Source organism: Syngnathus typhle, linkage group LG21 (genome assembly GCF_033458585.1).
Source record: "Syngnathus typhle isolate RoL2023-S1 ecotype Sweden linkage group LG21, RoL_Styp_1.0, whole genome shotgun sequence".
Classification (NCBI taxonomy): Eukaryota; Metazoa; Chordata; class Actinopteri; order Syngnathiformes; family Syngnathidae; genus Syngnathus; species Syngnathus typhle.
This window is the reverse complement of record NC_083758.1, coordinates 5632471-5656871: the sequence shown is the minus strand read 5'-3', so window position 1 is coordinate 5656871 and position 24401 is coordinate 5632471. Positions and strand designations below refer to the sequence as shown.

General features: G+C 47.6%; 4 protein-coding genes across 12 annotated transcripts in view; 2 read left to right on the top strand and 2 right to left on the bottom strand.

Annotated features, from left to right (window-relative positions):
* Nucleotides 1-63: 63 nt before the first annotated feature.
* On the bottom strand, nt 64-1199 carry LOC133145119 (transmembrane protein 60-like). Of its 2 annotated transcripts, none has more exons than XM_061268253.1 (3): nt 954-1199; nt 709-822; nt 64-646 (listed from the first exon to the last, which is right to left on the bottom strand). In XM_061268253.1, exons 2-3 carry the CDS (start codon nt 790-792, stop codon nt 329-331), a joined length of 402 nt encoding a protein of 133 aa, XP_061124237.1. In that variant the 5' UTR covers nt 793-822; nt 954-1199; the 3' UTR covers nt 64-328. The 2 variants fall into 2 exon arrangements, with proteins under 2 accessions (XP_061124237.1, XP_061124236.1); XM_061268252.1 differs by having other exon boundaries at nt 1006-1199.
* A 116-nt stretch (nt 1200-1315) lies between these two features.
* LOC133145466 (protein PHTF2-like) lies at nt 1316-12077 on the top strand. 5 transcript variants are annotated; one of them, XM_061269012.1, is made up of 21 exons: nt 1317-1649; nt 2626-2678; nt 5073-5153; nt 6305-6361; nt 6572-6583; nt 7286-7355; nt 7433-7591; nt 7663-7831; nt 8135-8296; nt 8409-8610; nt 8680-8823; nt 8908-9064; nt 9138-9400; nt 9467-9552; nt 9626-9818; nt 9890-10021; nt 10093-10179; nt 10246-10401; nt 10469-10564; nt 10637-10762; nt 10838-12077. In XM_061269012.1, the coding sequence occupies exons 3-21, from the start codon at nt 5109-5111 to the stop codon at nt 10856-10858; spliced, it is 2337 nt and encodes a 778-aa protein (XP_061124996.1). In that variant the 5' UTR covers nt 1317-1649; nt 2626-2678; nt 5073-5108; the 3' UTR covers nt 10859-12077. The 5 variants fall into 5 exon arrangements, with proteins under 5 accessions (XP_061124999.1, XP_061124996.1, XP_061124997.1 ...); XM_061269011.1 differs by having other exon boundaries at nt 1319-1649; nt 8409-8823; nt 9138-9208; nt 9272-9400; XM_061269014.1 differs by lacking the exon at nt 6572-6583 and having other exon boundaries at nt 1321-1649; nt 9138-9208; nt 9272-9400.
* A 342-nt stretch (nt 12078-12419) lies between these two features.
* On the top strand, nt 12420-16143 carry dnajc2 (DnaJ (Hsp40) homolog, subfamily C, member 2). The gene is made up of 16 exons (XM_061269216.1): nt 12420-12628; nt 13053-13243; nt 13388-13463; nt 13544-13642; nt 13723-13945; nt 14021-14086; nt 14164-14255; nt 14346-14467; nt 14533-14682; nt 14759-14847; nt 14934-15003; nt 15088-15275; nt 15356-15456; nt 15532-15642; nt 15738-15898; nt 15981-16143. The coding sequence occupies exons 1-16, from the start codon at nt 12574-12576 to the stop codon at nt 16047-16049; spliced, it is 1863 nt and encodes a 620-aa protein (XP_061125200.1). The 5' UTR covers nt 12420-12573; the 3' UTR covers nt 16050-16143.
* Nucleotides 16144-18004: 1861 nt separating this feature from the next.
* chst11 (carbohydrate (chondroitin 4) sulfotransferase 11) overlaps nt 18005-24401 on the bottom strand; it is a 29573-nt gene continuing 23176 nt past the window's right edge. For all 4 annotated transcript variants that reach the window (XM_061268120.1, XM_061268119.1, XM_061268118.1 and 1 more), the window contains 2 exons: nt 21028-21257; nt 18005-20956 (listed from right to left, as the gene is read on the bottom strand). In XM_061268120.1, the coding sequence (XP_061124104.1) occupies nt 20332-20956; nt 21028-21257 (855 nt within the window). In that variant the 3' untranslated portion in view covers nt 18005-20331. The remainder of the gene's footprint in view (nt 20957-21027; nt 21258-24401) is intronic.

The following is a 24401-nucleotide window of genomic DNA, read 5'->3' as shown; positions in this document are numbered from 1 at the left end:
TGACTGCATTATCATTTATTTACATTGGCACAGTGCAAAATAATGCAAATGAGACATAACAAGTATCATTCATTGTTTGTTCATTAAATTCAGGGTCATTTCTAAACAGCACGTCACATTTAGTCGGTTGACAATGTGGAACTTCAGCTACTTAATACAGTACTTGACTTTGGATGCAAAATTGAGCTTTAAAATTGTGCAAAATAAACCATTCTCAAATCACAAATATTCAACATAATGGTAACAAATAAGTAATCATCCAGTGTGTTGTTCAAAGTAATCTAATTTTTAGTAGTCTAATTTATTTATTTTTTTGTTCCATCATTTGTCAGGCCTCTCTCCTCTCTGGAAAGATATTGAAGCCAAGCTCCACCAGCGCTCCCACCAGCATGGTCCACAGTGGAATGCACACCAACGTGAGCTTCACCTCTGCCAGCTTCTCCAGCTTAGCGCACAGCGTCAGGCAGAAGGCCAGCTTGAGCAGCATGGCCGCCAGGTACCAAGCGCGCAGACGCAGGTCCGGCGAGCCGTTCCGCGGGTCAAAACCTGGCTTGCAGCGACCGGCCATCTTGATGGTGAGCATCAGGAGCAGGATGCCGTCAAAGACCCACACCGGCAAGAAGATGAGGAACCAGTTCCACTGCACCTGATGTCCACATTAACGATTCATCATTATTGCATATTTGCAATTTATGCATTATGTCCTACCTTCCCATCCAGTTTTAGTACGAGCATGATTAGGAAGACCAAGGTGAAGACCCAGGTCAGCAAGACCCTCTGCGCCAGGGACATCTTGACTTGGCAAGGCAGGAGACAAACAGGCTAGGATGGAATAACATTTCAAAAATGTCAATGCAATAACATGACTAAATGTATTGTCAATCTAGACAGGGTTTTATTATTGGAATCCATTTGTGCACATGCAAACACAAAATAATATTTAAAATGCTAACCTAGCTCTCATAGCACTTTAGCATGAAGCTAGCCGCAGACGATGTCACTCACTCAGCGTGTTCCTACATCGGTGACCAGCCTCTCCATCTTCCCGTATGGCCTACATCATTACTGTTTGAATGTTTTTTCTTTTTTTTAAATAAATTTTTTTGAGTGTTTTCCGAAGGTTTTGGACTGACGATATCTGGAAGATGGGCGAGCGAAAGTAGATCCGTTATCCGTGATTGGCACGCCCACTCTGAATCCTGATTGGTTACCAACCTCTTGCGTCACGCAAGTGCTTTCACCATAGTCCCCGTGCTCGTGACGCAGGGCAATTTTTTTTCAGCTGCAGGAATTAATAATGTCCGCTAGAGGTAGACAATCCACTGTCTTCTTACATTTTTTCTATGCGGTTTAAAGCTGTTTAATGATGGTGAGTCGCATTTATGACGTGCTTTGTTTCTCCACGGACACACTACGACTGCTGAAAATGTGGAGGCGTCTTTAAGTGGGTCTTTACGGTCGGGGCGAGTGAAGTGAACTTGAATTTTTGCACTGCTCGTCACTCAGCTTCGGAGGAGCTCAACAAGCTGAACCAGCGAGCTGATGCCCAGCCGCCTCTGAACACCACGGACCGGGCTGGCTAGCTCCACGCGTAAAGCTTTTCTTTTTATCCATTGTGAGCGGCGGGAGCAACTTTGACCGTCAGCGAGGTAAGACGCTGCAGCCCCCGTCAGTTGCATGTCTGGGTCAAGAATGGGGGGGTCTTTGTGGCCGCCGGGTAGCATAGCCGTCTGGCTAGTTAGCTCCTAAGCTAGCTTCTCATTTTGCAGGGAGGGGGGGGGGGGCGCTTAGAAAACGCTTAGAAAAGGGATAAAGGAGAAGAACACGTTGTGTGCGCGTTGCTCGTTGACTGTTTTTATTGTACATCACGCTTTAAAACGGCAAAAAGGAACCTTTGTTTACATCCGTAGCTTTGCACTTGAACGTATTTGGTTGATAAGAGTTTGCTGTGAAGCTGATTTACTAGATTACCCATGACACGGACAACGTTGCCTAAAGGTAAACTCTTAAGGTTGTGTTCTCATACTCGAAAATGTTTCCTTTCCAAAGTTTGCGTAGATTGAGACTATTTTTGTTTTCCTCAAAGGGATTAAGTTGTCAGGGAAGATTGTTTGTTGGGTGAGGTCAAAAGGTGACGGGATGGCACGGCCTTTATTTAGTCGGTGCTTACTGAATGCTTCTTCTGTCATAGTGTGGGATAATTAGGTGTGTCAGATGGAAGGTTAGACTAACAATTAACACCCAAAAAAAAGAATCTCAACTTGTTAGTGCGAGCCGCTGTGCAAGCTGAGAGATTGGCATAAGATGTTAGTTGCCATGGATACAATGGATTGTGATGAAGGGTCACTTATTGCGTTGTATTTGTTTCTGAGTTGTCATCGGGCACCTGCGATGCCCGGCCGAGCGAGCCCGTCGCGCCGCTGGGCCGGTTACATCACTTGCTGCATTACTGTTACATCACCCGCCCGCTGCCTTGTCTCACAGCTGCAGATGTTCAAAGTGTGAACGTAGGAGGAAGCAGCCCCCCCTTTTTTTTTTTTTTTTTTTCGCTGTTGTCCCTTGCAGAAAAGCTGAGTCGCTATTGAATATCAAATCATTGATGTGTGATGCTCATTTCTTGTGCAGAGTCACCGCCTGGAGCCTGTCAATCCCAGCGTCAAGACTTTTCACCACCGCTGGTATGTTAATTCACATTGCTGACTTAAGTTGCATTCTTTTGTCCCCTGAAACGCATTAGTCTATATTCAACGATACACTTTGAGCGAGGCTGTTTTTGTCCACGAGTGTCCCAATAGTTTTGCCCACGCGCTGTCGGCTGACCGGAAGTCAATATCAGAGGATACGAGTCCACCCCTGTCCCCCATAGCCGGCCGGATGGAAAGTCTCGACCCATCATTGGGGTGCGCCTGTGTTTATTTGGCTCGCCCGCCTTCATTTGGCAGCCCGGCACTTTTTCCAATGTGGCACAAGAGATGTAACCGGCACCCATCATGAAATATGGAGCAGCCACAGGGAGGGGGGGCGGGGACAGCTCAAGTTCCACGTAACGAATTAGCGGAGTTAACTCAAACTCGTCCAAAGGTGTCAATTAAAGTTCCACTGAACGAATTAGCTGAGTTAACTCTAACTCGTCCAACTCGGTGTCAATTCAAGTTTTCCATTGCATAACCCAATTATGACTCCCAATGTGTATGAAATGAATTCCATCTCGTGCCCCGCCCTTGTTTATCTGCCTCCTCTCATGCGTTTCCATGACACTTTGCACGCATTATTTCTCATGCCATCAAAATCCAACACAGGTCAAAAGGAGTCTTGACATGGTTTGCAAGTTAAAAGCTCTCCGTCAGTGGAATGTTCCATGTGAGGCTTGTCCCATGCTATCATTTTCTTCAATATTTAGTGTTGTTCCCCCCCCCCCCAGGCTCGGGATGACTTTGCTCTTAACGGCCTCCCCGATGTGTGCGCAGCAGTTGTTTATTTTTTTCCTCTCAACTGAATTTCTGTGGAACTGGCCAGTGTGCTGCACTTTGTGTTTGGTGTCATGTGACTTGAGTGCATTAAGACGTCTGCTTGTGCTCCCGAAATACACACCCAAAGCCGCAGTGTATTTTGGGAACATTTTTTTTTTTTTAAGGGTCCTGCTGTGCTTTCCCTCTCAAATGAGTGCACAATCTGCAATTTCGAGGCCATATTAGGCCAACTGGTGAAGCGGAGTTGCAGCCAACCGTTTCTGCCTTTAAGTGCCTTAAACCCGGAGGATTAGAAGTTCAGACGACTTCTGGCCGGAGAGTCTTCCCGTTGCTATAAATGTCTTTTTCTTTCCGCCTGTTGTGTCAAGATAGACAGGCACTCGGGGCACTCCCCACCGCTCTTGATCGAGCGAGCACGGCCTTGCCGCGTGCGCTTTATCACGCTTATCTCGCGGGCGAGATGGCAATGCACTCCATGTTACGGTCAGCGTGAGACGCTTGACAGTAGAGGAAGACCTTTATGAGAAAAGTGACAAGAACAAGGAAGGAGCCAGACACTTGCTGACCACATCGTCAAATTTCAACAAGCTGGCTTCCTTCCTGCTTGTCGTGGCACTAGTGGGGGCCCGGGGGCACTGCCCCCTTGAGGAATGCTCTGACCCCCCTTTTTTTTTTTTTTTGTATTTCCCGATAATTTTCTTCAGCATTTCCACGGAAACATGTAGTGAAGCTTTCATTTTGAGGGTTTGTAATTTTGAGATATCCCCCCTAAGAAATCAAAGTCTGCTTTATTGTCAATCCCTTCATATGTCAAGACACACAAAGAAACCGAAATTCCGTTTCCTCTATCCCACGGTGACGAGGCATAGTACACGATAGACATACAAGTAGGCGACCCAAAATAAAAACAAGAAGGCACAAACAATAAATAAATAATGAGTGATGAATAAATAATAAACAAATAACACAATAAATAAGAGGAGCAAAACTGAGCCAGTGTGCATACATCCTCGATCCGGTTGGCCGTCACATAGCCTTGTGTCATCGTTCCTGCTTTAGCATAAAGTCCAGCCTTCCTTCAAATGCATGACATCATCCCAGCGGCGGGGGTCCATCATTCGGCACCTGTTGAATGCCGACGTTGGCGTCAACACAACAGGGTGGGGTTGGAAGTGGCTTGTGGCGCGGCCTTGATATGCTGGAATTTTCCATCTTTTTATACATAGTAACAAAAAAAGAAAAAAAGAAAACAAGAAGAATGTGCCTGTCAAAAGTGACACGTCGCATGCGCATAACAAATTGGTGTCAACGCCCAAATGTTAAGGGCGGAGCCCTGCGCTGCATTTTATTGCAAGCGTCATACTTTGTGGTGTGACCGAGTGGCCTTCCAACCACAAGTCTGCATTTTGTACAGCCATGTTACAAATGTGCGCACACGTGTGCTCGCCGCGCAGGTCCGCCCCTCCCTCCCCCCGCCGTCCTTAGTCCGGACACGCCTGCCTTCAAATTGCGTGTGCGCTCGCTTTGCTCTGTCACACTCGCCTTCCTCTCCCTCCTGTGTGAATTGTTTTTGTTTTTTTTCCTCCCCCCTCTCCATTCCAGTCTAAGATGCTCCAGACGGCGAGAGGTGACATGTAAATGGCTTCCAAAGTGAAAGATGCCGTGGTGTGGTACCAGAAAAAGGTGAGAAGCTGCTTTTATGGCCAGCACTTATCGTCCCATCGTGAACTTTGTGCGTACTTCGGTCATTCAAAAATATCCTTGCTTTGACGATTTCATTCTGCAACCCCTGATTGATAATTAATTATTGACAAGCCTGCGTCCCAATACATTTGCTGTATGCATGATCGCCATCCAAAGGACCCGACACGTTCAGAATACAAAACGGGCCTGCAAGCCGGTGTCGCGTGTCGTCTTTTTTCCGTGGTTTCCGATATCCGATCCGCTGCTGGACTAATATCGATACCCGCCGACCTTCTCCAACCCCCCCCTTCCTCGCCTCTCACCTTACGTGTATCTCAGCCGGCTTGGCTTTCGTTATTTTCCCTTCCTCTGGCAGACGCGCTCCGCTTGACAACAACGTGACTCACGTGCAATTAAAACGAAATCTGTCTGACTGCATTCAAGCTGTGATCGGAGTTCCCCGGGCAATGCGAATTGTTGAGTCAAATGGTTGCCGCGTGAGCTCGTGAGGAGGAGCGCTGAGTCATGAATGAGAGACGAGTGGGCTTCTCCTTTTTCATACATGCAAAACTGGAGTGAGATGTTTTTCATATCGCAGGGGAAGTCAAGCCAAAACATCTTATTTGCGCCGCCTCTCGTCGAAACGTGCTACTTCGGTTAGTGTTGCGAAATATGAACTCAGCAGAAAAGTCCACGTTTTTCTCGATCCATCACGGGGGCGGCCATTTTGTCTTGCCGTCGACTGGAAATGACATCACGGAGATGCCCCACTCGCTTTCGCAGAAAGATCACCTATGAGCTAACTTGCATGCTAGCAGCTCCTAGTTAGCCGCCGGGTTGTTCATCATAATCCCCACTCCTGCGACTGCGTCGCCATGGCAACCCTCAGCAAGTGCCGCAGCGGCACACCACGGGAGTCTCGCCGCACTGTGTGGAAGAAATAGGTCAAAGTAGGTGAACCCTGCCAGCTCTCACGGACGGACGGCGCTTATCTTGTTGCCACGGCAATGCCACGCCAAGTCTGTTCACTCCACGTGACACGGACAGATGACGCTGGCGCGCCTCAGCACCCTTTAGTGTCTGTCTGAATACAATGAATCCGTGTCGTCAAACGAAATCTTCACGAGTCTGTGCTTGTGTTTGTCTCGTAGATTGGCGCCTACGACCAGCAAATCTGGGAGAAGTCGGTGGAGCAGCGGGAAATCAAGGTGCTCCTCTCCCCATTTGCTTTTGGCCACCGCCCGCCATTCATTTGTTTTCTTTCTCACTTTCTTCAAGTTGTCTGCTCCCTCCCTCCTCCGTCCTCGTCCAGTGTTTGTCTTCTTTTTTTTTTTTTTTTTTTTTAACTATTTCCTTTCTGCCCCACTTCCTCCTCTCCATCTTCACCCATCCTCCCTCTCAATCGTCCTCGTCTTCAGTTTATATCCCGGGTGAGTATTGAGCGGCGGCCGGCGCGGTGCACGTGCGCTCGCCGACTCCGCGGCGTAGACGTAGCGCCGCTTGTGTTTGGTCCGTCCGTCCCCCCGAGCGGCCCGGGCCTTTGTGTTTGGTGTGTTTACCCCTCCACGCTTGCCCACGTGACACCCGAGTGGAAATGAAAGAAAAAGAAAAAAAAAGGTTTTGGTTTTGATCCAATGTTTATCTAAGGAAGCCGTTCACAGTCTCCGAGAAGCTTTTGACGCGGCCGAGTGGCCGTTATAAAGATAAGAAGCCGCAAATAGCTCTCAGATAAGCACACGAGCGAGCGGTTTGTTTGGAAGGGCAATGCCAAGATAAATCTAACTATCGATCCCCTCGTTTGGGTCGGCCTGAAGGAGAACGAGTCGACAACGCGTGACTCAAACGTGCAGGCGGCGTGTGCTCGATGTCTTTTTAACACGGGTTCGGTGTGGCTTAGTAGACTAAAATAAATAATAAAAAATCGGGTATGTGACGCAGCAGGGACCAAATGGATAAAGCCAGCCGGCATCTTGTCGCGTGGGTTCCGTCCGCGCACCTCGATGCGACGCACCCAGTAGGAATGCATCTAACGCTTGTAGAAAGTACCGTGTGCTTCCCAAATGGCAACTTTTTTTTTTTTTTTTTTAATCTGCCTTCATTGAGTTTTTTTTTTTTTTGCGTCCTCCCCACAGGGCCTGAGGAACAAGCCAAAGAAGACGGGTCACGTCAAGCCGGACCTCATCGACGTGGACCTGGTTCGAGGTGAGAAGAGGCCGACCCTAAGCGCGTGCGTGCTGACGAGCGCCGCCGTCATTCTTTCATTTTGCCTCCCTCCCAAGGCTCCGCCTTTGCAAAAGCAAAACCGGAGAGCCCGTGGACCTCGCTGACTCGCAAGGGCATCGTGCGCGTGGTCTTCTTCCCTTTCTTCTACCGATGGTGGATCCAGGTCACCTCCAGAGCCATCTTCCTCCTGCTGCTGGCTCTCTACGTCTTGCAAGGTGTGGCTCCTGGCGAGCTTGTTTGAATATTTCAAAACATTTATAACTCCGCCTCCTCTAAATGTCCACAGCGGCGGCGGCCCTCCTCTACGCCAGCATCCCGCAGCCTCACGGCATCCCCGCCACCGAGGTGTTGGGCGCCATCTGGCTCATGCTGCTGCTGGGCACCGTGCACTGTCAGATCGTCTCCACCCGGACGCCCAAGCCGGCCTCCGGCGGCCTCGGCGGCAAGAGACGCAGGTGATGAGAAAAAAACTTGTTTGCCATGGAGAGTCTCTTCGTTCAAATTTAGATCTTTTTTTTTCTTTTTCAATTGATCATTATTGATCAGGCTCTCCATCACAATTGCAAAGTTTGGAGTTTGTGTGTTTTTGGAGTGTCTGCATTTTCACTTTGGGAATGTCACCTCGACGTTTCTCTTCTCGGGAAGGATCGTCGCACGCCCGAAATGGGCCGTGCAATCGTTGGGCTTGGTTCGCAAGGCTCCCAAACGGCGGCCACTAAGTCTTTCTGTGCTCTATCCTTCTTTCCCCCTGACTGAAGGAAGTTGAGGAAGGCCTCCCAGATGGAGGTGCATAGGGAAGGTGACGGCTCTAGCACTACCGATAACACGCAGGAGGGGGCGCCGCTCTCCTACTCTGCCAGCGCCACAAAAAGCCTGGGCACTCTCTTCCACGGTTTCTGGCATGATCTGTGTAAAGCTGGGTGTGTATTTCCTTTCTTCCTCTGCGAGTGGCCAAAGTGAGGCATTTTCTTCTTGCTTGAACCGATTGAGGCGCGGAATTGTAAGACCGAAATTGTGGACAATTTGCCCCAGGTCCAAGAAGTCCAAGCTGTCCATTGACAAGTCGACGGAAACGGACAACGGCTACGTGTCGCTGGACGGCCGCGTGACCAACCGCAGCAGCGAGGAAGGCCTGCAGCGCTGCGAGCTGTTGAGCCGCCTGGACGAGGCCTGCTGGGCCGCCCGCGGGCCGCCCCCGCAGGCGCACGCCGCCCGCAGCGCCGCTGCCGGCAAGGTGAGCCGAGGCGCCGCGCGACTCCCCGAAAACATAGTCACGACTCTCAACGTCGCCGGTGTTTCACAGGGGCCCGCGTCGGACGAGGCGTCCAGCGAGGAGGACCCCGAGGCGTCTTGCATCGCCCTCCGCAGGGGAGTCGAAAGACTTAACGTCGACTGTGCGCTGCGAAACCGCAAGAGCACACACTACAAGAAACATTACACCGCGGAGGTCTGTCAAGTCCTGGCCCCCCATGCCCCCCCCCCCCCCCCCCCCACACACACACACACCTCTCAATGTTTCTCTGTATGTCAGGATGTCCCCAAGTCGGGCACCAGCTGCAGCTCCAGGTGCTCCAGCCTGAGGACGCCCGACTCTGAGAGCACTCGCCACGAGTCGGAGACGGAGGACCTGCTGTGGGAGGACTTCTTGCACTGCGCCGAGTGCAGGTCGTCCTGCACCTCGGAGACTGGTCAGAGAGTCCGCCAAGCCCCCAAACACTTTTCCACTTGCGTGCCTAACACGAGAATGGTCCTCCTCCGCAGACGGAGAAGGAGGAGACGCGCCGTTGTGTCCTCCCACCAAGAAGGAGTACAGAGACGACCCTTTCCACCAGGTCAGCAAACGCAACACCGTCCAGTTGATTTTTTTGGAAACTAACCTTTCTGTTCCTCCTCAGGGCCATGCCCCCTGGCTCCACAGCTCCAACCCGGGCCTGGAGAGAGTGAGCGCCATCGTCTGGGAGGGGAACGAGTGCAAGAAAGCTGATATGTCCGTCCTGGAGATCAGTGGGATGATCATGAATAGAGTGAGCGCACCACCAACGCACCTTTTTTCATTTTGAATTTAATCCTAACGTGTTTGCGTGTTCCAGGTGAATCTTTACACTCCGGGAATTGGCTACCAGGTGTTTGGGAATCTGGTGTCGGTCACGCTGGGTCTCACGCCCTTCGCTTACAGGTGGCTTGATTACTTTGTGACGAATCGGTACGATTTTTTTTTTCCCCCCGATGTTTACTTTCTGTGTCGTCAGACTTGCTCAGCACAGCGACTTGGACCGGCTACCCACGCTGTCAGCCAACGAGCTGCTGTCCGTGGCGCTGGGCGGCGGCTCCGGCTCGGAAGCCCTGGTGGTCACCATGGTGACGCTGAGCTTCATGGTGCGGGTGTGCCTCATCTGGCTCTTCTTCTTCTTGCTGAGCGTGGCCGAGAGGACCTACAAGCAGGTGAGGACCATACTGACGATGACTATTTATTGTTGCCAAACTGGAGTGTATGAAATAAATGTGTTTTTCAGAGGCTGCTGTTCGCCAAACTATTTGGTCACCTGACTTCAGCCCGACGAGCCAGGAAATCAGAGGTTCCTCACTTTCGACTGAAGAAGGTCCAGAACATCAAGATGTGGCTGTCACTACGCTCATACCTTAAAGTATAAGAAGTCCTGATTAAGATTTTTTTTTTTTGGCTGAACACTTTTGAACGATGACGATTCCGTTGCAGCGTCGAGGCCCCCAGCGCTCCGTGGACGTCATCGTATCTTCTGCCTTCCTGCTGATGCTCTCCGTCGTCTTCATCTGCTGCGCGCAGGTAACGTGCGCGAGCGCGCCTTGCCGTCTTGTCACGGCGATTCCACTGACGTTCGTCCTCACGCAGTTGCTGCACGCGCAAGAGCCGTTCCTGGAGTGTCACTACAACTGGGAGTTGGTGATCTGGTGCTCCAGCCTCTCGCTCTTCCTGCTCAGGTTCGTCACGCTGGGCTCGGAGACCAGCAAGAAGTACAGCAACACCTCCATTTTGCTCACTGAACAGGTGGATGAAAACACACGCACACACACTTTGCTTCTTAGTACTGATAATGTGTGTTTGTGTGTCTCAGATCAACTTGTATCTCAAGATGGAGAAGAAGCCCAACAAGAAGGAAGAGCTGACGCTGGTCAACAACGTCTTAAAACTGGCAACCAAACTACTCAAGGTGTGTGTGTGTGTGCGTGTGTGGTCATCAAGCGTGCACGCGGGTGACGTTGACGCCTTTGTCGCTTCGCAGGAGCTGGATAGTCCGTTCCGGCTGTACGGTTTGACCATGAACCCGCTGCTGTACAACATCACGCAGGTGGTCATCCTCTCCGCTGTCTCGGGCGTCATTTCAGACCTGTTAGGATTTAACTTGAAGGTGAGCGTGACAAAAAAGGCGCAAACACAACAGCGTGTGTGTCCGTACATGTATAACATACGTGTGTGTTTGCAGCTGTGGAAAATCAAGTCGTGACATTGAGATGACTGAAGAAGAAGAAGAAGAAGAGGACGACGTATCATCATGCTTTGTCCGTCAACAAGCTATTTTACCTGCTCAGTGTTTTCACCTTTTATTTAACTTCACTATTTATGACGTCTCACCTTGTGCCCTTGAGCTTAAGTTATTTTATTTTCTTGTCCTGAATATTATTTTGTCGCTTTTGTTGCTTCTCAGTGCAGTGCGATATTTCATGGCTGTATTTTCTGTTGTTGTTACCGTTGTAATTTTGGTTTTTATTTTGTTTTAAAAGTACTCGTGTGTTCTGCCTGCTTTTGATAATAATACAGTTACATTTTCCAACGCAGGTACAAATCCCGAAATTGGATGACGTGAACAATCGGCAGCAAATCAGTCACCTGCCACATTTTCAGGTTCGCAATTTGCTGACTCACCAAGATAGAAATGAGGAAAAAGAAAGAAAACTACAAATATGGAAGATGGTAGTAATAAGACTACAAATAAGGATGGTTGTGTTGAACAAGAAATGTTAAATCCAAACAAAAAGGGAAAGTAAATGAAGCCATCGTGACTAGTTTTAATTTTAAATCTACAAGTTATTTGATCTTATTTGCCCATTTCATTCAAAAATGTCTTCCACAGTATTTTCTCTTCATATCCCCCCGAGTCGAGTCGAAACACAAAACAAATGGCGATGTAAATGGTTAGTTTGGGGCAGGCAATCCGATAGGTCAATTTATGTGCATCAGTATTAGCTCGTCACGTCGAAGCAGCCTGGTTATTGAAAGAAAACAAACGTGCACTTTAAACCTACAGTGGATCATTTGCATCAGTCTCGTCCAATTTAAATGCTGACAAATGTGTTAGCATGTTGCTAATTCTATATTATTCATAATTGTGTGCGGTAGAAGGAGACCAAAGTGCTTGTATTGATTGTTTAAAAAATGTTTTTTTTCCTACGCTGGTAAAAGAATGTATTTGCAGCTTTAAATTTTGTCACGTTGTACATTTGTGTGGGGTTTTTTTCTTTTGTGGTCTCTATATTTTTAAGTTTGTTCTTCACACTTGTGGGGAGAAAAGGCATGTTTGAATATGTGTTTTATTTTTTTAAGGAACAAAGAAGTGTATGTTAAAACGTGAAGTTCAGACAGTCCAAAAAATTAACGTTTTTGAGAGGTAATTGGTCTGTCGACATTTTGATAATAAAATCCAAGCGCTGGATGATATAATGCTACTTGGTGTGTTTTTTGGGAGGGGAGGGTGAGTCCAAGCCAACCAAATATTCTGGAGGTGGTGGGTTCTATCCTCAAGCCTGGTAATCATGTCCAAGAGTCCTTGAGCAAGGCACTAAGGTTTGTTATTCCTCCTCTCCCCAAGCAAATTATTATTAAACTTATTAATACATTTTTTATTTTTCAAATTTCAATCTCAACACGTTTATTTGCAGTTTCAAGTTGTATTTTTTCACGTACGAGTTTTATTTTTTACAAGTACAAAACCTTTGACCTTAATTTACGAAAAAAAAATCCTAAAAACGGAAGTGACGTATCACGGAAGTGACGTTTAGCCCCAGCGACATACCGGCGTAGGCGGAAGTGACCTACAGACTGCGTCGACACATGTCGCTATCGCAAACATTCGTTAGCCTTTACTGAATTTGGAAGTTCCTTCAGAAATATATCATTTAATTAGTGTGGCGGTTGAATGTTCGTGTTGCCTTCATTGTAAAAATGTTATTAAAAGCGGTGGACAACGATGAAACGACAGTGTTTCGAGACGTTGCCGGTAAGGATTGAATGACTGAGGCTAATGGGAGCTAGTCTGCTAAGCTACACTTTAAGAGTTTGTTAGCATGCTTGTTAGCTTAGCGATACGTTTCAAAACAGACAGAAAACATAGAGCTCATACCAAAAAGATATTTCAGTGTGAGTCGTGCTATTTTAGCTCAGTTATGTGACTGTTGCATAACAGCAGCTCATTTTGTGAGTGACACATTGATAGTCGTCAGTCAAATTATTGTGCCGGTATAAAAACAGCCGGTTATAGCACACAATTTTTATACATATACATGGTCATATATTTTTAACGTGGACATTTTATTTATTAACTACTTCCGTTAAGAGTGACCAGGCTTGACTGAGTAGCATACTAGTGTGACTAGTAATTGAGTACATATTTGTGAATACCTACATTTGCATCCCTCTGTCAGCCTCCGTGCGGGTTCAGGTGGAGCCAGTGGGCCGATGGTTCGAAGCCTATGTGAAGAGGAGAAACAGGAACCTGTCCACCTCCTTCCAGGAGTTGGAAGAGGAAGAGGAGTCCTCTGAGGAGTCGGATGATGAAGACTTTCAGTTGCAAGAGCATCCGATGCTCCGAACGCTCGACCCAAAGGACTGGAAGGTGTGTTTTTTTTTTTTTTTTTAATGTTGCGCAAACATGTATCATGGGAACATGGACTTGAATGTTGACTGTGATTTACTGAGAACAATACAATGTTGTTTTCATTGGCTTGTACATATGCTTACAACTTGCCTTCTGTGTTAGAATCAAGATCACTACGCTGTCCTCGGTCTTCCGCACTTGAGATACAAAGCGACTCAAAAACAGATCAAATCTGCCCGTAAGTATGCTTTCTGCATGGTACTGGTCCAGTTGGTCGTGTTTGTTCCTGGGGTCACATACTCGCTTGTTTCTCAACAGACAAAGCCATTGTGTTGAAGCACCATCCCGACAAAAGGAAAGCTGCGGGAGAGCAAATTTCAGAAGGCGATAATGACTACTTCACGTGTATAACTAAAGGTGCGGTGTTACTCGTTTGTATTGATCGAGGGTTTGGGGTTGCTCTCTATTGATGTCTTGCCATTGTTGCTTACCAATAGCTATCGAAGCCCTGTCCGACCCCGTGAAGAGGCGAGCCTTCGACAGTGTCGATCCTACATTTGACAACAGCGTGCCTTCCAAGGCGGAGGGCAAAGAAAACTTCTTCCAGGTGTTCCCTGCAGTTTTTGAGAGGAACTCCCGGTGGTCCACCAAAAAGCACGTGCCCAACCTCGGCACTATGGCGTCTTCCTTCGAGGAAGTGGATAACTTCTACTCCTTTTGGTACGGCGTATTCAATTTCAGAGCTCAAAGTATTTTCAGGGTCTTAGTCTTGCGATTTGATTTGTGGTGTTGCAGGTACAATTTTGATTCGTGGCGGGAATTCTCGTACTTGGATGAGGAGGAGAAGGAAAAGGCTGAGTGGTAGACCTTTTGAGCACTCCAATCCGATTCTTTGGTCTGTCTGTGTCTGACTAGCCCTTGGTCTTTTCCCCTTGCAGTCGGGATGAGCGGAGATGGATCGAAAAGCAGAATCGAGCCTCCAGAGCTCAGAGGAAGAAGGAGGAGATGATCCGAATACGAACACTAGTTGGTACAGAGACTACAAATGTGAACGTTGCAGTGCAGCGCGCATGCCGTGAAGGAATCGCTCGAGTGAACCCGCTCCGTTTGTCCCATGCAGATACCGCCTACAGTTGCGATCCCCGGATCAAGAAGTTCAAGGAAGAGGAAAAGGCCCGGAAGGAGTCTGAGAAGAAAGCAAAAGTGGAAGCCAAGAAGAAAGAGCAGGAAGAAAAAGAGCGAGTAAGTCCCGACGGGAAAGGTTTAAGCAACAAAGAATTGCTGATGACATTCTCATTTGTTTTCAGGCCCGACAGGCTGAGCTGGAGGTGGCTCGTTTGGCGAAAGAGAAAGAAGACGAAGAAGCCAAGCAGGCGGCCCAGCTGGCCAAGAAAGAAAAGGAGATCCAGAAGAAAGCCATCAAGAAGGAGCGGCAGAAGCTCAGGACAAGCTGCAAGGTTGATTCCACACCAAGCGCTATTGTTTGCTGCCGATCCGTGGGCTGCGCTAACGGCGCCGTTTCACATGCCGCAGAACTGGAATTACTTTGCTGCCAGTGAGGGTGAAAACGTGAAGATGATGGAGGAGGTGGAGAAGCTCTGCGATAGGCTCGAACTCAGCAGGTGAAAGAAAGCAAGCAGAGCGTTGATATGATCACAAATGTTGAGCAACATGAATTTGAAGTTTGTCTTCTTGTGTTCACTTCCAGCCTGCAGACCCTCAATGAGTTACTGGCCACTGCTTCAAAGGAGGACAGCAAAGTTGCAGTTGAGAAACAGGTAAAAAAACGAAAAAAAGAAATGTCATCGGCATGTCCGTTCTCCTGAGCACAAGTGTGCCTAAATCTTTACCTTCCCTCTCAGGTGCTGGAGGTGAACGCACAGCTCCAGAAGGAGAGGGAGGCTGAGGTTCAGGCAATGCAGGCCTCTCGGAGCGCCGAGCACGGCGGCGGCGGCGGGGGAGGAGGGGGCGGCGGCAAAGGCTGGAACGAGGAAGACCTCCAGCTGCTCATCAAGGCCGTCAATCTTTTCCCTGCTGGAACCAATGCGAGGTAATCTGCCAGCGGATAAATATCCAGGCAAGTCATTACAAGTCATGCTGCATAAGCCCTTTTTTTTCTTCTTCTTCAAGATGGGAAGTTATTGCCAACTACATGAATTTACACTCGACAAGTGGCATGAAGAGGACAGCCAAAGACGTCATCAACAAAGCCAAGAGTTTACAACGCCTTGGTAAACAAAATAAAAGTCCTAGAAAAACGTTTGCTTGGGGCCAACACAATCCACATCCAACTGTCGCCTCTTCAGATCCATTACAGAAAGACGACATCAACAGAAAAGCCTTTGAGAAATTCAAGAAGGAACACAATTCTGTGCCACCCACCGTTGACAACGCTGTGCCATCGGAGAGATTTGAAGGTGGGTGCTCCATTTTAGAAGTTCAACGATGAAATGGTTTGTCTTTTTTTTTTTTTTTTTTTTTAAATAATTCTTGCTGTCCTTGTGACCTCAAGCCCCAGGTGGCGATGGAAGCGCCGCTCCCTGGACCACAGAGGAACAGAAGCTTCTTGAGCAGGCCCTCAAGACATATCCTGTCAGTACGCCTGAACGCTGGGACAAGATAGCCGCATCCGTGCCAGGACGGAATAAGAAAGATTGTATGAAGAGGTACAAGGTGAGAGAAAGTGGCCGGCTGCGGTTTTAATGACACCACACGTGCCACCATGTTTTGTTTATATTTTTCATTTCTCTGACAGGAATTGGTGGAGATGGTTAAAGCCAAGAAAGCTGCACAAGAGCAAGTCGCAAGCAAGAGTAAAAAATGACAACACAAAGAGGGCATCGTTATTTTTATTATGACTGTAATGTGTTTGTCTTCTTTGTTTTATATGAAAAGAATTAAAAGAAAAATTGAGAAAAGTGTTGCCTTTGTTTACATTTGAGTGTGACACACGGACACTCCATTAGGTACACCACCACTTTCAGGCCACTTCATTAGGGAAAAATCAGGGTCAAAGCTTAAGTGAAAAGTGCCTGCTGATTGGCTGTTAGATCTGTGACGTCACTCGGACACTCCATTAGGTACACCACCACTTTCAGGCCACTTCATTAGGGAATAATCATGGTCAAAGGTCACAGGTGTCAAGCTCCAGTCCACGGGGCCGCATTCCAATATGTTTTCTATGACTCCCTCGTTAAGTGCACCTGCGTGAAAACTTTTAGCTCCTGCAGAACGTGAAAGTAGCTAAAAGTTTTCACGCAGGTGCGCTTAACGAGGGTCACTTGGAAAACATGTTGGAACGCGGCCCCCGAGGACTGGAGTTCGACGCCCCTGGCAAATTTGTTAAAATATGTTCATGAAAAAACTTTAATCCAAGCCTTATCATCAATCAGGACAGCATGTATTTATTTGTGGTTTCCAGCTGCACTTATACTGTATGCTCATCTTGTGTATATATAAGAACAAAACACAGTCACCGTAAAAAAAAAAAAAAAAAAAACATCCCCTCGTTAAGTGCACCTGCGTGAAAACTTTTAGCTTCTTCAGACCGTGAAAGTAGCTAAAAGTTTTCACGCAGGTGCGCTTAACGAGGGTCACTTGGAAAACATGTTGGAACGCGGCCCTCGAGGACTGGAGTTCGACGCCCCTGGTAAATTTGTTAAAATATGTTCATGAAAAAAACTTTAATCCAAGTCTTATCATCAATCAGGACAGCATGTATTTATTTGTGGTTTCCAGCTGCACTTATATTATACTGTATGCTCATCTTGTACAAGAACAAAACACAGTCACCCTAAAAAAAAAAACATACCCTCGTTAAGTGCACCTGCGTGAAAACTTTTAGCTTCTTCAGACCGTGAAAGTAGCTAAAACTTTTCACGCAGGTGCGCTTAACGAGGGTCACTTGGAAAACATGTTGGAACGCGGCCCCTCCAGGACTGGAGGTCCACACCCCTGGTTTAAGTGAAAAGTGCCCCACCCGCCCTCACCCCCACCTGCTGATTGGCTGATTGAGCTGTGACGTCACTCGGACACTCCATTAGGTACACCACCACTTTCAAGTGTACCTCATAACAGGCCACTTTATTAGGGAATGATCAGGGTCAAAGGCTAAGTGAAAGTGAAAAGTGCCCCGCCCGCCCTCACCCCCACCTCCTGATTGGCTGATTGGTCTGTGACGTCACTCGGACACTCCATTAGGTACACCACCACTTTCAATTGTACCTCATAACAGGCCACTTTATTAGGGAATGATCAGGGTCAAAGGCTAAGTGAAAGTGAAAAGTGCCCCGCCCGCCCTCACCCCCACCTCCTGATTGGCTGGTTGATCAGTGACGTCACACGGACACTCCATTAGGTACACCACTACCTTCAAGTGTACCTAATAACAGGCCACTTCATTAGGGAATAATCAGGGTCAAAGGTTAACTGAAAGTAAAAAGTGCCCCACACGCCCTCACCCCCACCTCCTGATTGGCTGGTTGATCTGTGACGTCACTCGGACACTCCATTAGGTACACCACCACTTTCAGGCCACTTCATTAGGGAATAACCATGGTCAAAGTTCAACTGAAAGAGAAAAGTGCCCCACCTCCTGATTGGCTGGTTGATCTGTGACGTCACTCGGACACTCCATTAGGTACACCACCACTTTCAGGTGGTTTTTACCTCGTTTAAGTGTTCGTGGGTGACGTCATAAAGTTTCACATCATCACTGTACAGTCACAAATTTGACAGCATATATTCAACAATAAACAAATGCAAAGAAAAAAAAACTACTCAAATTGTCCTTATTTTATTCAAAACAGCACTGACAAACCACAATATCGAAACAATATGTTTCACAACATTCCAACCACAATCCGTCTGTTGGTCATCTTTTGTCCCTCACCGCCCCTGCTGACTCTTTCAGTGATTCCGATCAATCTTGTTTATGCGCAAGCAGGCTCTCAGAATTGACGCCTAAGAAGAGACTCCCAATAGACTCCATGACTGTCCACTTTTGGGCATTTTCATTGTTGTTCATTTGTGACTGCAAACATTTGTTGGAATCAGGGAATCATTTCCTCACTACTGTACAAAATGTGTTCATCTGTGCATAAATAGCAAAATAAAGGCATAAATACTGTATAAAACCCCATCGTCAACTGCTCTCTTAAAAGAAAAACATCCTCCTGTGTGTTTTGGAGATTTCAGCAAAACAGTAAATGCTGTATGTATATAATTCAGTCTAATAATAGACATCGTTTGGGGATGGGGGGCAGTTGGCTGGGTTCTGATGCAGAAAGCAGAGTTGAGAATAGGGACAAAAGCAGCCAAAACAAAATCAATCATTTCTACTTGAGGATTTGGGATGTTTTCCTAACCGCATGTCCCTTTTCAGCACAAGGCGGAATACGGCAGCATGCAGACTGGAGGTTCCTAAAATGGAGCGAAGAAGGGCCCTTTGTGGCTCTGGAACGTCTCTGGAGGCCAAATGAACGGCATAGTCAGGAAGGTCAAAAATAAAAGTGGCGAGGTCGCGTCTCAGCTTTACGAGTGCTGAGTAAGTCGGCATCAGCACATCAGCGGGGAGTAAAAAAGAAAAGGAAAAAAAAAAACAGGCGAAGAGGGGAGCAACCTGCTGTTGTTGCTGCAGGGGCTCCGAGACTAAAGGACCACAAGGGGGCGTACTTACCCTGCGTGAAGACCATATCTGTACAAAACAAATATGAAAATATGAACTGAAATAATACTGTAAATGGGTTCTATACAGTTGGACTTGTGTGCTACTGGGTGTTCTATTTACAATTTGTGTGTGTGTGTGTGTGTGTGTGTGTGTGTAGTCAAGGCTTCATCACCAATTGTTCCTGTGAGCATCCATCCATGTGCAGACACAGATCCACTCACTCACATAACATGACCCCACCCAAAACATTCACAAAAGCATTTTCTTCAAGACACAATTTTGAAGCTACTGCGTGGAAGAAGCAATTAGCATCCCCTGCACTTTATTTATACGCATTTCTTTTTTCCGGCATCGCATTTCTTTTTTGCAGAGATGAGTACGAGGAACTAAGTACTGCTTTAGGGCCGCGTGGTGGTGGTGGTGGTGGTGGTTGTTGGGGGAAGAGAAAAACCCAACCCTACTTGAAAATTCTTTGCATGTCCTGTTGCTGCGGTGGTCCGATAAGTCAATTAGAATAACATTCATTAAAATTCAAGAGCGCTCGCTGTGGACATAATTGCGTGTTGAAAATAATTATGTCTGCTATAAAGTCAAGTGCTAAAGGGGGAAAAAAAAAAAAAAACTGCAAGGGCTATCCCAAAATATCTTTTTGACTTGGGAGCTGGAGTGGTTTGGGATTTACAAAGACTCCCTTTCTGTGTGTAATATTGCGTCCGTAATGCACTTTACAGTGTGATGGAGAGTGTCGTTACCAACCTTGACGTCGCTCGGCAGCGCTAATCACATTTACAAGCGGAAGATTCTCAGAGAGAACTATTCTTAAGCTGTGTGTGGATGTCGACAGAAATCGTACAAACTAAACGCTTCGCAATAGAAGGGAAAAAAAATTAAATACTCTAGGATGTCAATAGACAAAGCAGTTTAAATAGACCTTGCCGTCTCGCAGCAACGCTTCCGAAGACAATAAAATAGTAAATAAGCACGAGGAAAGTTACTGCGCGTCCGCGGGCGGGTTTACGAGCTCCAGTGTCTGCCGCGCCGCCTGCTCTTAAGGGTGCCACTCGGTACGACGCTCTCGGAGGTGCCGAGCGAGCAGGCCACTAATAGAACATTCTTTTGAAAATATTTGGTCGACTTTGGCGTCCGACTGCCGACCGGGACGTCCTGTCCTCGAAGGGTCGGGAGTCGAACGAGGCGGGCGCCAGTCGTGACGTGCACTTGATGCGAATGGGTTCAGGGTGCAAGCAGAAGGTTTGTTTGAAACCTGCCAGGAGCATCACTAAGACTCTTCAAGTCTCGTTCCGTCCGGCTGGAAGACCTGCTTCACGCACATTCTATCCCAAAAAAAAAGAGCTGATTTGACATTCTCACGTGCAAATAAGCATTGGAGCTCGCCAGAAACAAAAAGACAGACGACTCCAACGAGACGGGCTCCCTCCTAGTCCAGCCGGAGGTAGGTGGGCGTGGAGTAGTTGAACATGAGGAAGTCCAGCTTGTAAAGCTGATAGAGCTGGAGCTGCTGCGGCGTGCTGATGTTGCCGAAGAACTGGGCCGTCATGGCGTCGGTGGTGCGGGTGGACTTGGCGTAGCTGGGGAAGCGCAGGAAGTCGGCCACGCCGGCCAGCCGCAGAACGTAGTTGGCGTCCTCCTCCAGGGTCTCGTACTTGCCCACCAGGTCGTAGTGGATATGACACGGGTGGCACAGCTGGGAGACGGTCTGCCAGTGCTCGTTGAGCGGGCCGTCGCGTCGGGTGGCCGGGTCCACCAGGTACTCGGCGAACTCCTTGAACTTGACGTCGGCGCCGTTGGCCAGGGCGTCCTGCGTGGCGTTCTTGCGGTAGCGCCGCACGATGCGCGTGCCGAAGCGCTTGTGGAAGGACGAGTTGTACTTGAGGGTGAACTTGTTGCGGTAGGCCGACACCAGTCTCTCGAACGGCTCGCGGACAAACAGGAACTTCAGATAGTTCTTCAGCCGGTGGTTGATCTCGGCGATGCTGTACTGGTTCAAGGTCTTCAGGTTGGACGGGATGTGGGCCTCATTGGACGGGATTTCCATCGGGTCGCTGCGGAAGGCAAGAATCAAGAACCGTAAGCGCCTATCCGGCGGTATTCCTTACCGGCCTTCCGGTCCCACCTGTATTTGCCCCGGCCCGTCAGCACCATCATGACGCGTTTCCAGTTGGTGCAGGCCACCTTGGGGACGTAGCAGTAGATGAGCTCGTGGTCCTCGTCCACCACCAGGTGCTTGAGGTCTCCGGGCGTGAGGACCCGTCGCTTGCGGCTGGACGCGCTGTAGACCCGACACGCGTCCGCCACCTGGTCCCGTCGGGTCTGGTGGAGGATGGCCGCCCCCGACAGCTCGGGCTGGTCAGCGAGAGAAGATCAGAGGGAAATGCTTCAAAATGCAACCAGCAGGAGATAGCGAGCGATAAATTTGCAGCAATTATTCAAGGCTTTCACTGCTCCGGAGGCGGATAAGAATTTTCCTGCTCTTGATGAATCCCACCTCCCGGGGTTGAAATCCCCCCACGGGGCAGTGCCCCCTGCCTCCAGGAGGAATTTAAAAGGATTGTCAAGCCGCCTGCATATTTCCCACTGCCAACAAACGTGGCCTTTGAGTGTGCCGACCGCAGCCCACAGCTGCTTCCATCAAGACCTGAAATATCTGCAGGCCGACGCCGCATGAACAGCTCGCTTGTATGACGTGCCTGTGAGCGAGCCATTCATTGTGAGCCCAAGCGCAAACAGACGTTTTCCACCCCCGCCCACCTCCTCTTAAATTCCGATGACAGCATGAGTGAGCTTCTCTGTGGTCAGTTCCGCAACCTGACAAACTCGGAAAATGGGTGGTTAAAAAAGTAACCCTCATATTTTGACATTCATTGAAGCTAAGCCCTATGTTCATTCAATTAGCAAGCTGTGTTGATGTATTTATTAGCGATGCCATAATCCGCCTGCTAACATGCTTGCTAATTAATTCAGATTCAAAGTACATATTGTATGCACACAACATGGATCCTTCCTTGCTTTGGTTTAAAAAAAACCCAAAAAAAGCTCAGCTGCACGTTTCTTGTCTAAGTCCCACTAAACCTGATTTAAACGGTTACATTTTTCTGGCTTTTTCCTGTCATATCACATCAAATGAACCCGTTAAAAGCTTTCTGCCGGGCGTGCGGGCTGATGGATTCCGAACATGTCGTTTTTTGTCTCTCAATTCACACCGTTGCCCATGTATCAAAGAGTGGAAATGGAAATCTCTAATTTTTTTCTCTCCTCTCTCTTCTCGCAGACACATGAAGCTATAATTCACACAAAAGGAGCAGCGAGCGCAAGACCCTCAGTCCCGGAAGAAGGGCAGACGGTGTAATTAATAAGGGTGGGGGAATCTCCCCCCTCGGTAGAATTGTCTCCTCCGGTGCAGGATCGGCAAGAGCGTGACGGGTCGATACAGCGGCCGCGAGAGCCTTGATGGACGCCGCTGACCTTCGGCCGCGTCAAGTTGTTCCCACGAGGGAGCGGAAAGCAATTTGCTTGCACGCCACCTGGCTAATTGTCATAAAACAATACCACGATGGAGGCTGGTAGCGGCATCCCATAATGCCGTTTCATCCCCTATTGCTGTCAGGAGGAGCCTTAAACCTGCCGTGCGCGGCTTGATGTGATCAAACTCTTGTCGACTATTGATTTCGTTACCGTGAGAGCGTTTGTTGTCTCCGGAATAAATTAAATGGAGCTTCAAATGAGTGGCGAGGAAAAATCATTAAAGGTTTTCCTCCACAATATTGCGGTTCATCAACGGCGCCACGTGAATAGGAAGTGTAATTTAAAAAAAGCAGGTCACTTAAGGTGGAACCTTGCGGAACCTCAGTGTACAAAAATGTTTTTTTTAATAAATATTGCATTCCTTCCTTTCTTTCTTTCTCCCACGTGGCAAAAAAGTCTTCTTTGTTGTGTTGGGCTTATTTTGTCAAATAGTTTTTTCAGGGCTATTTGTCTGGATTTTCATTCACTTTGACAAAGACTGATTTGACAAAGGAATACTTTTAAAAAGTCAGTTTTAGTAACTTGACTGTGTTTAAGGAAACAAAATGTTTTATATTGTGGATCATGGGTGGGTCTGTAAAATACAGCTAGCCAACAATAAACAGGTGGCTAGCCCACTGTTGATTCCACGATAACTGACTGAAGAGACTGGCGCTCCACATGCTTCATTTTTTTAATTTCCTTGCTCCAGCACATTTATTGCCCCTGAGCAATGTTATGAATGTCAAATAAGCATGGAGCGGATGCATCGAGATAACTTGAAAAAGCTGCGACGCCCCCAGATTATGAGGAAGATGAAGGGAAGGAAATAAAGGCTTTACCTGGACTAACAATGAGAACATTTTATTTTCAGAGAATGAAAAGATGCTTCAGAATGTGTGGCGTTGGCGTTTTTTTTTTTTTTTTTTTTAAATATATAATTATTTGGCGATTGGGCGGCAGTGGAGGAATGCGAGGCTGGGCATTTATTCCCATTTTCCTCCTCACTAAACTGTGTCTCTCAATTAACCGAGTGCATCTTTACTTTGGAGTGTTTCCAATGTCATTTGCGCTCCCAACCTGGCGCAGCGCAGACGGATTCAGTCGACGTTTTTTTAAAAAGAGTTTTCCCCAGAGAGTTTTTGCTCTTGTGTCAAGTTTCTATAAAGCGCGTTGAAACTTAAATGAGCCTAAAATAGACGTGCCGCATTAATCTATGTGCAGCTATGCACTGTGCTTATCACGTTTTGTGCAGGGAGGATTTTACGAGACAGTTCTTAATAGTGGTCGGTTCTGCTTCGCCGCGATTCGAAATAGCGGGCAAAAGGAAAAAGCGACTCATACATGCATCCATACTTCAATAGGACACAAAGTGCCGTGTCAGTAAGTGTAAGTCGTAGCTAGCTACGAGGTTTACACCAAGTCAGGTTTATATTTTCCTCACTCAGACTGTACACATGCTAGTGTAGCATCTGTGACTTTGAGTGTGTATGGCTTTAAAAGGCGGAGCCTGGCCTGGTAAGTAATGTGGGCGCCAGAGAATAAAATGGTCTGTTGGCTGGCTGTTAATAGTCTTAGTTGTTACTTATCAATGTTATTATTATATCATTTATTTATTATATTATTTTCTTATTTCTTATTATTATTTTATCTTTTTTTTGGAGTTTGTTTATTTGCTGTGACATTCAACCCCCCTTAGGAATGGTTTTATTTACCTTCATTTCAGCAGAGGAGCGACTTGTTCTCGTTCCTCGCTGATGTCCTGTTTCATATTCATGCGGCTCAACACAAACAGCTTTGAGTGGCGCCGGGCCGAGAATGAAGTTTCGGTTAATGAGCGTCGTTCCGAATTGTCAAACGCGTGCTCCGTCACTGTCACGACTCTAAATGGACTTGCTTCAAATTCAACGCGGGCGTCTTTCTTTCAGTGACTTGCTGACTGGCTTACACAACAATGCGTTTAATTGACAACAGAAATGCGGACTC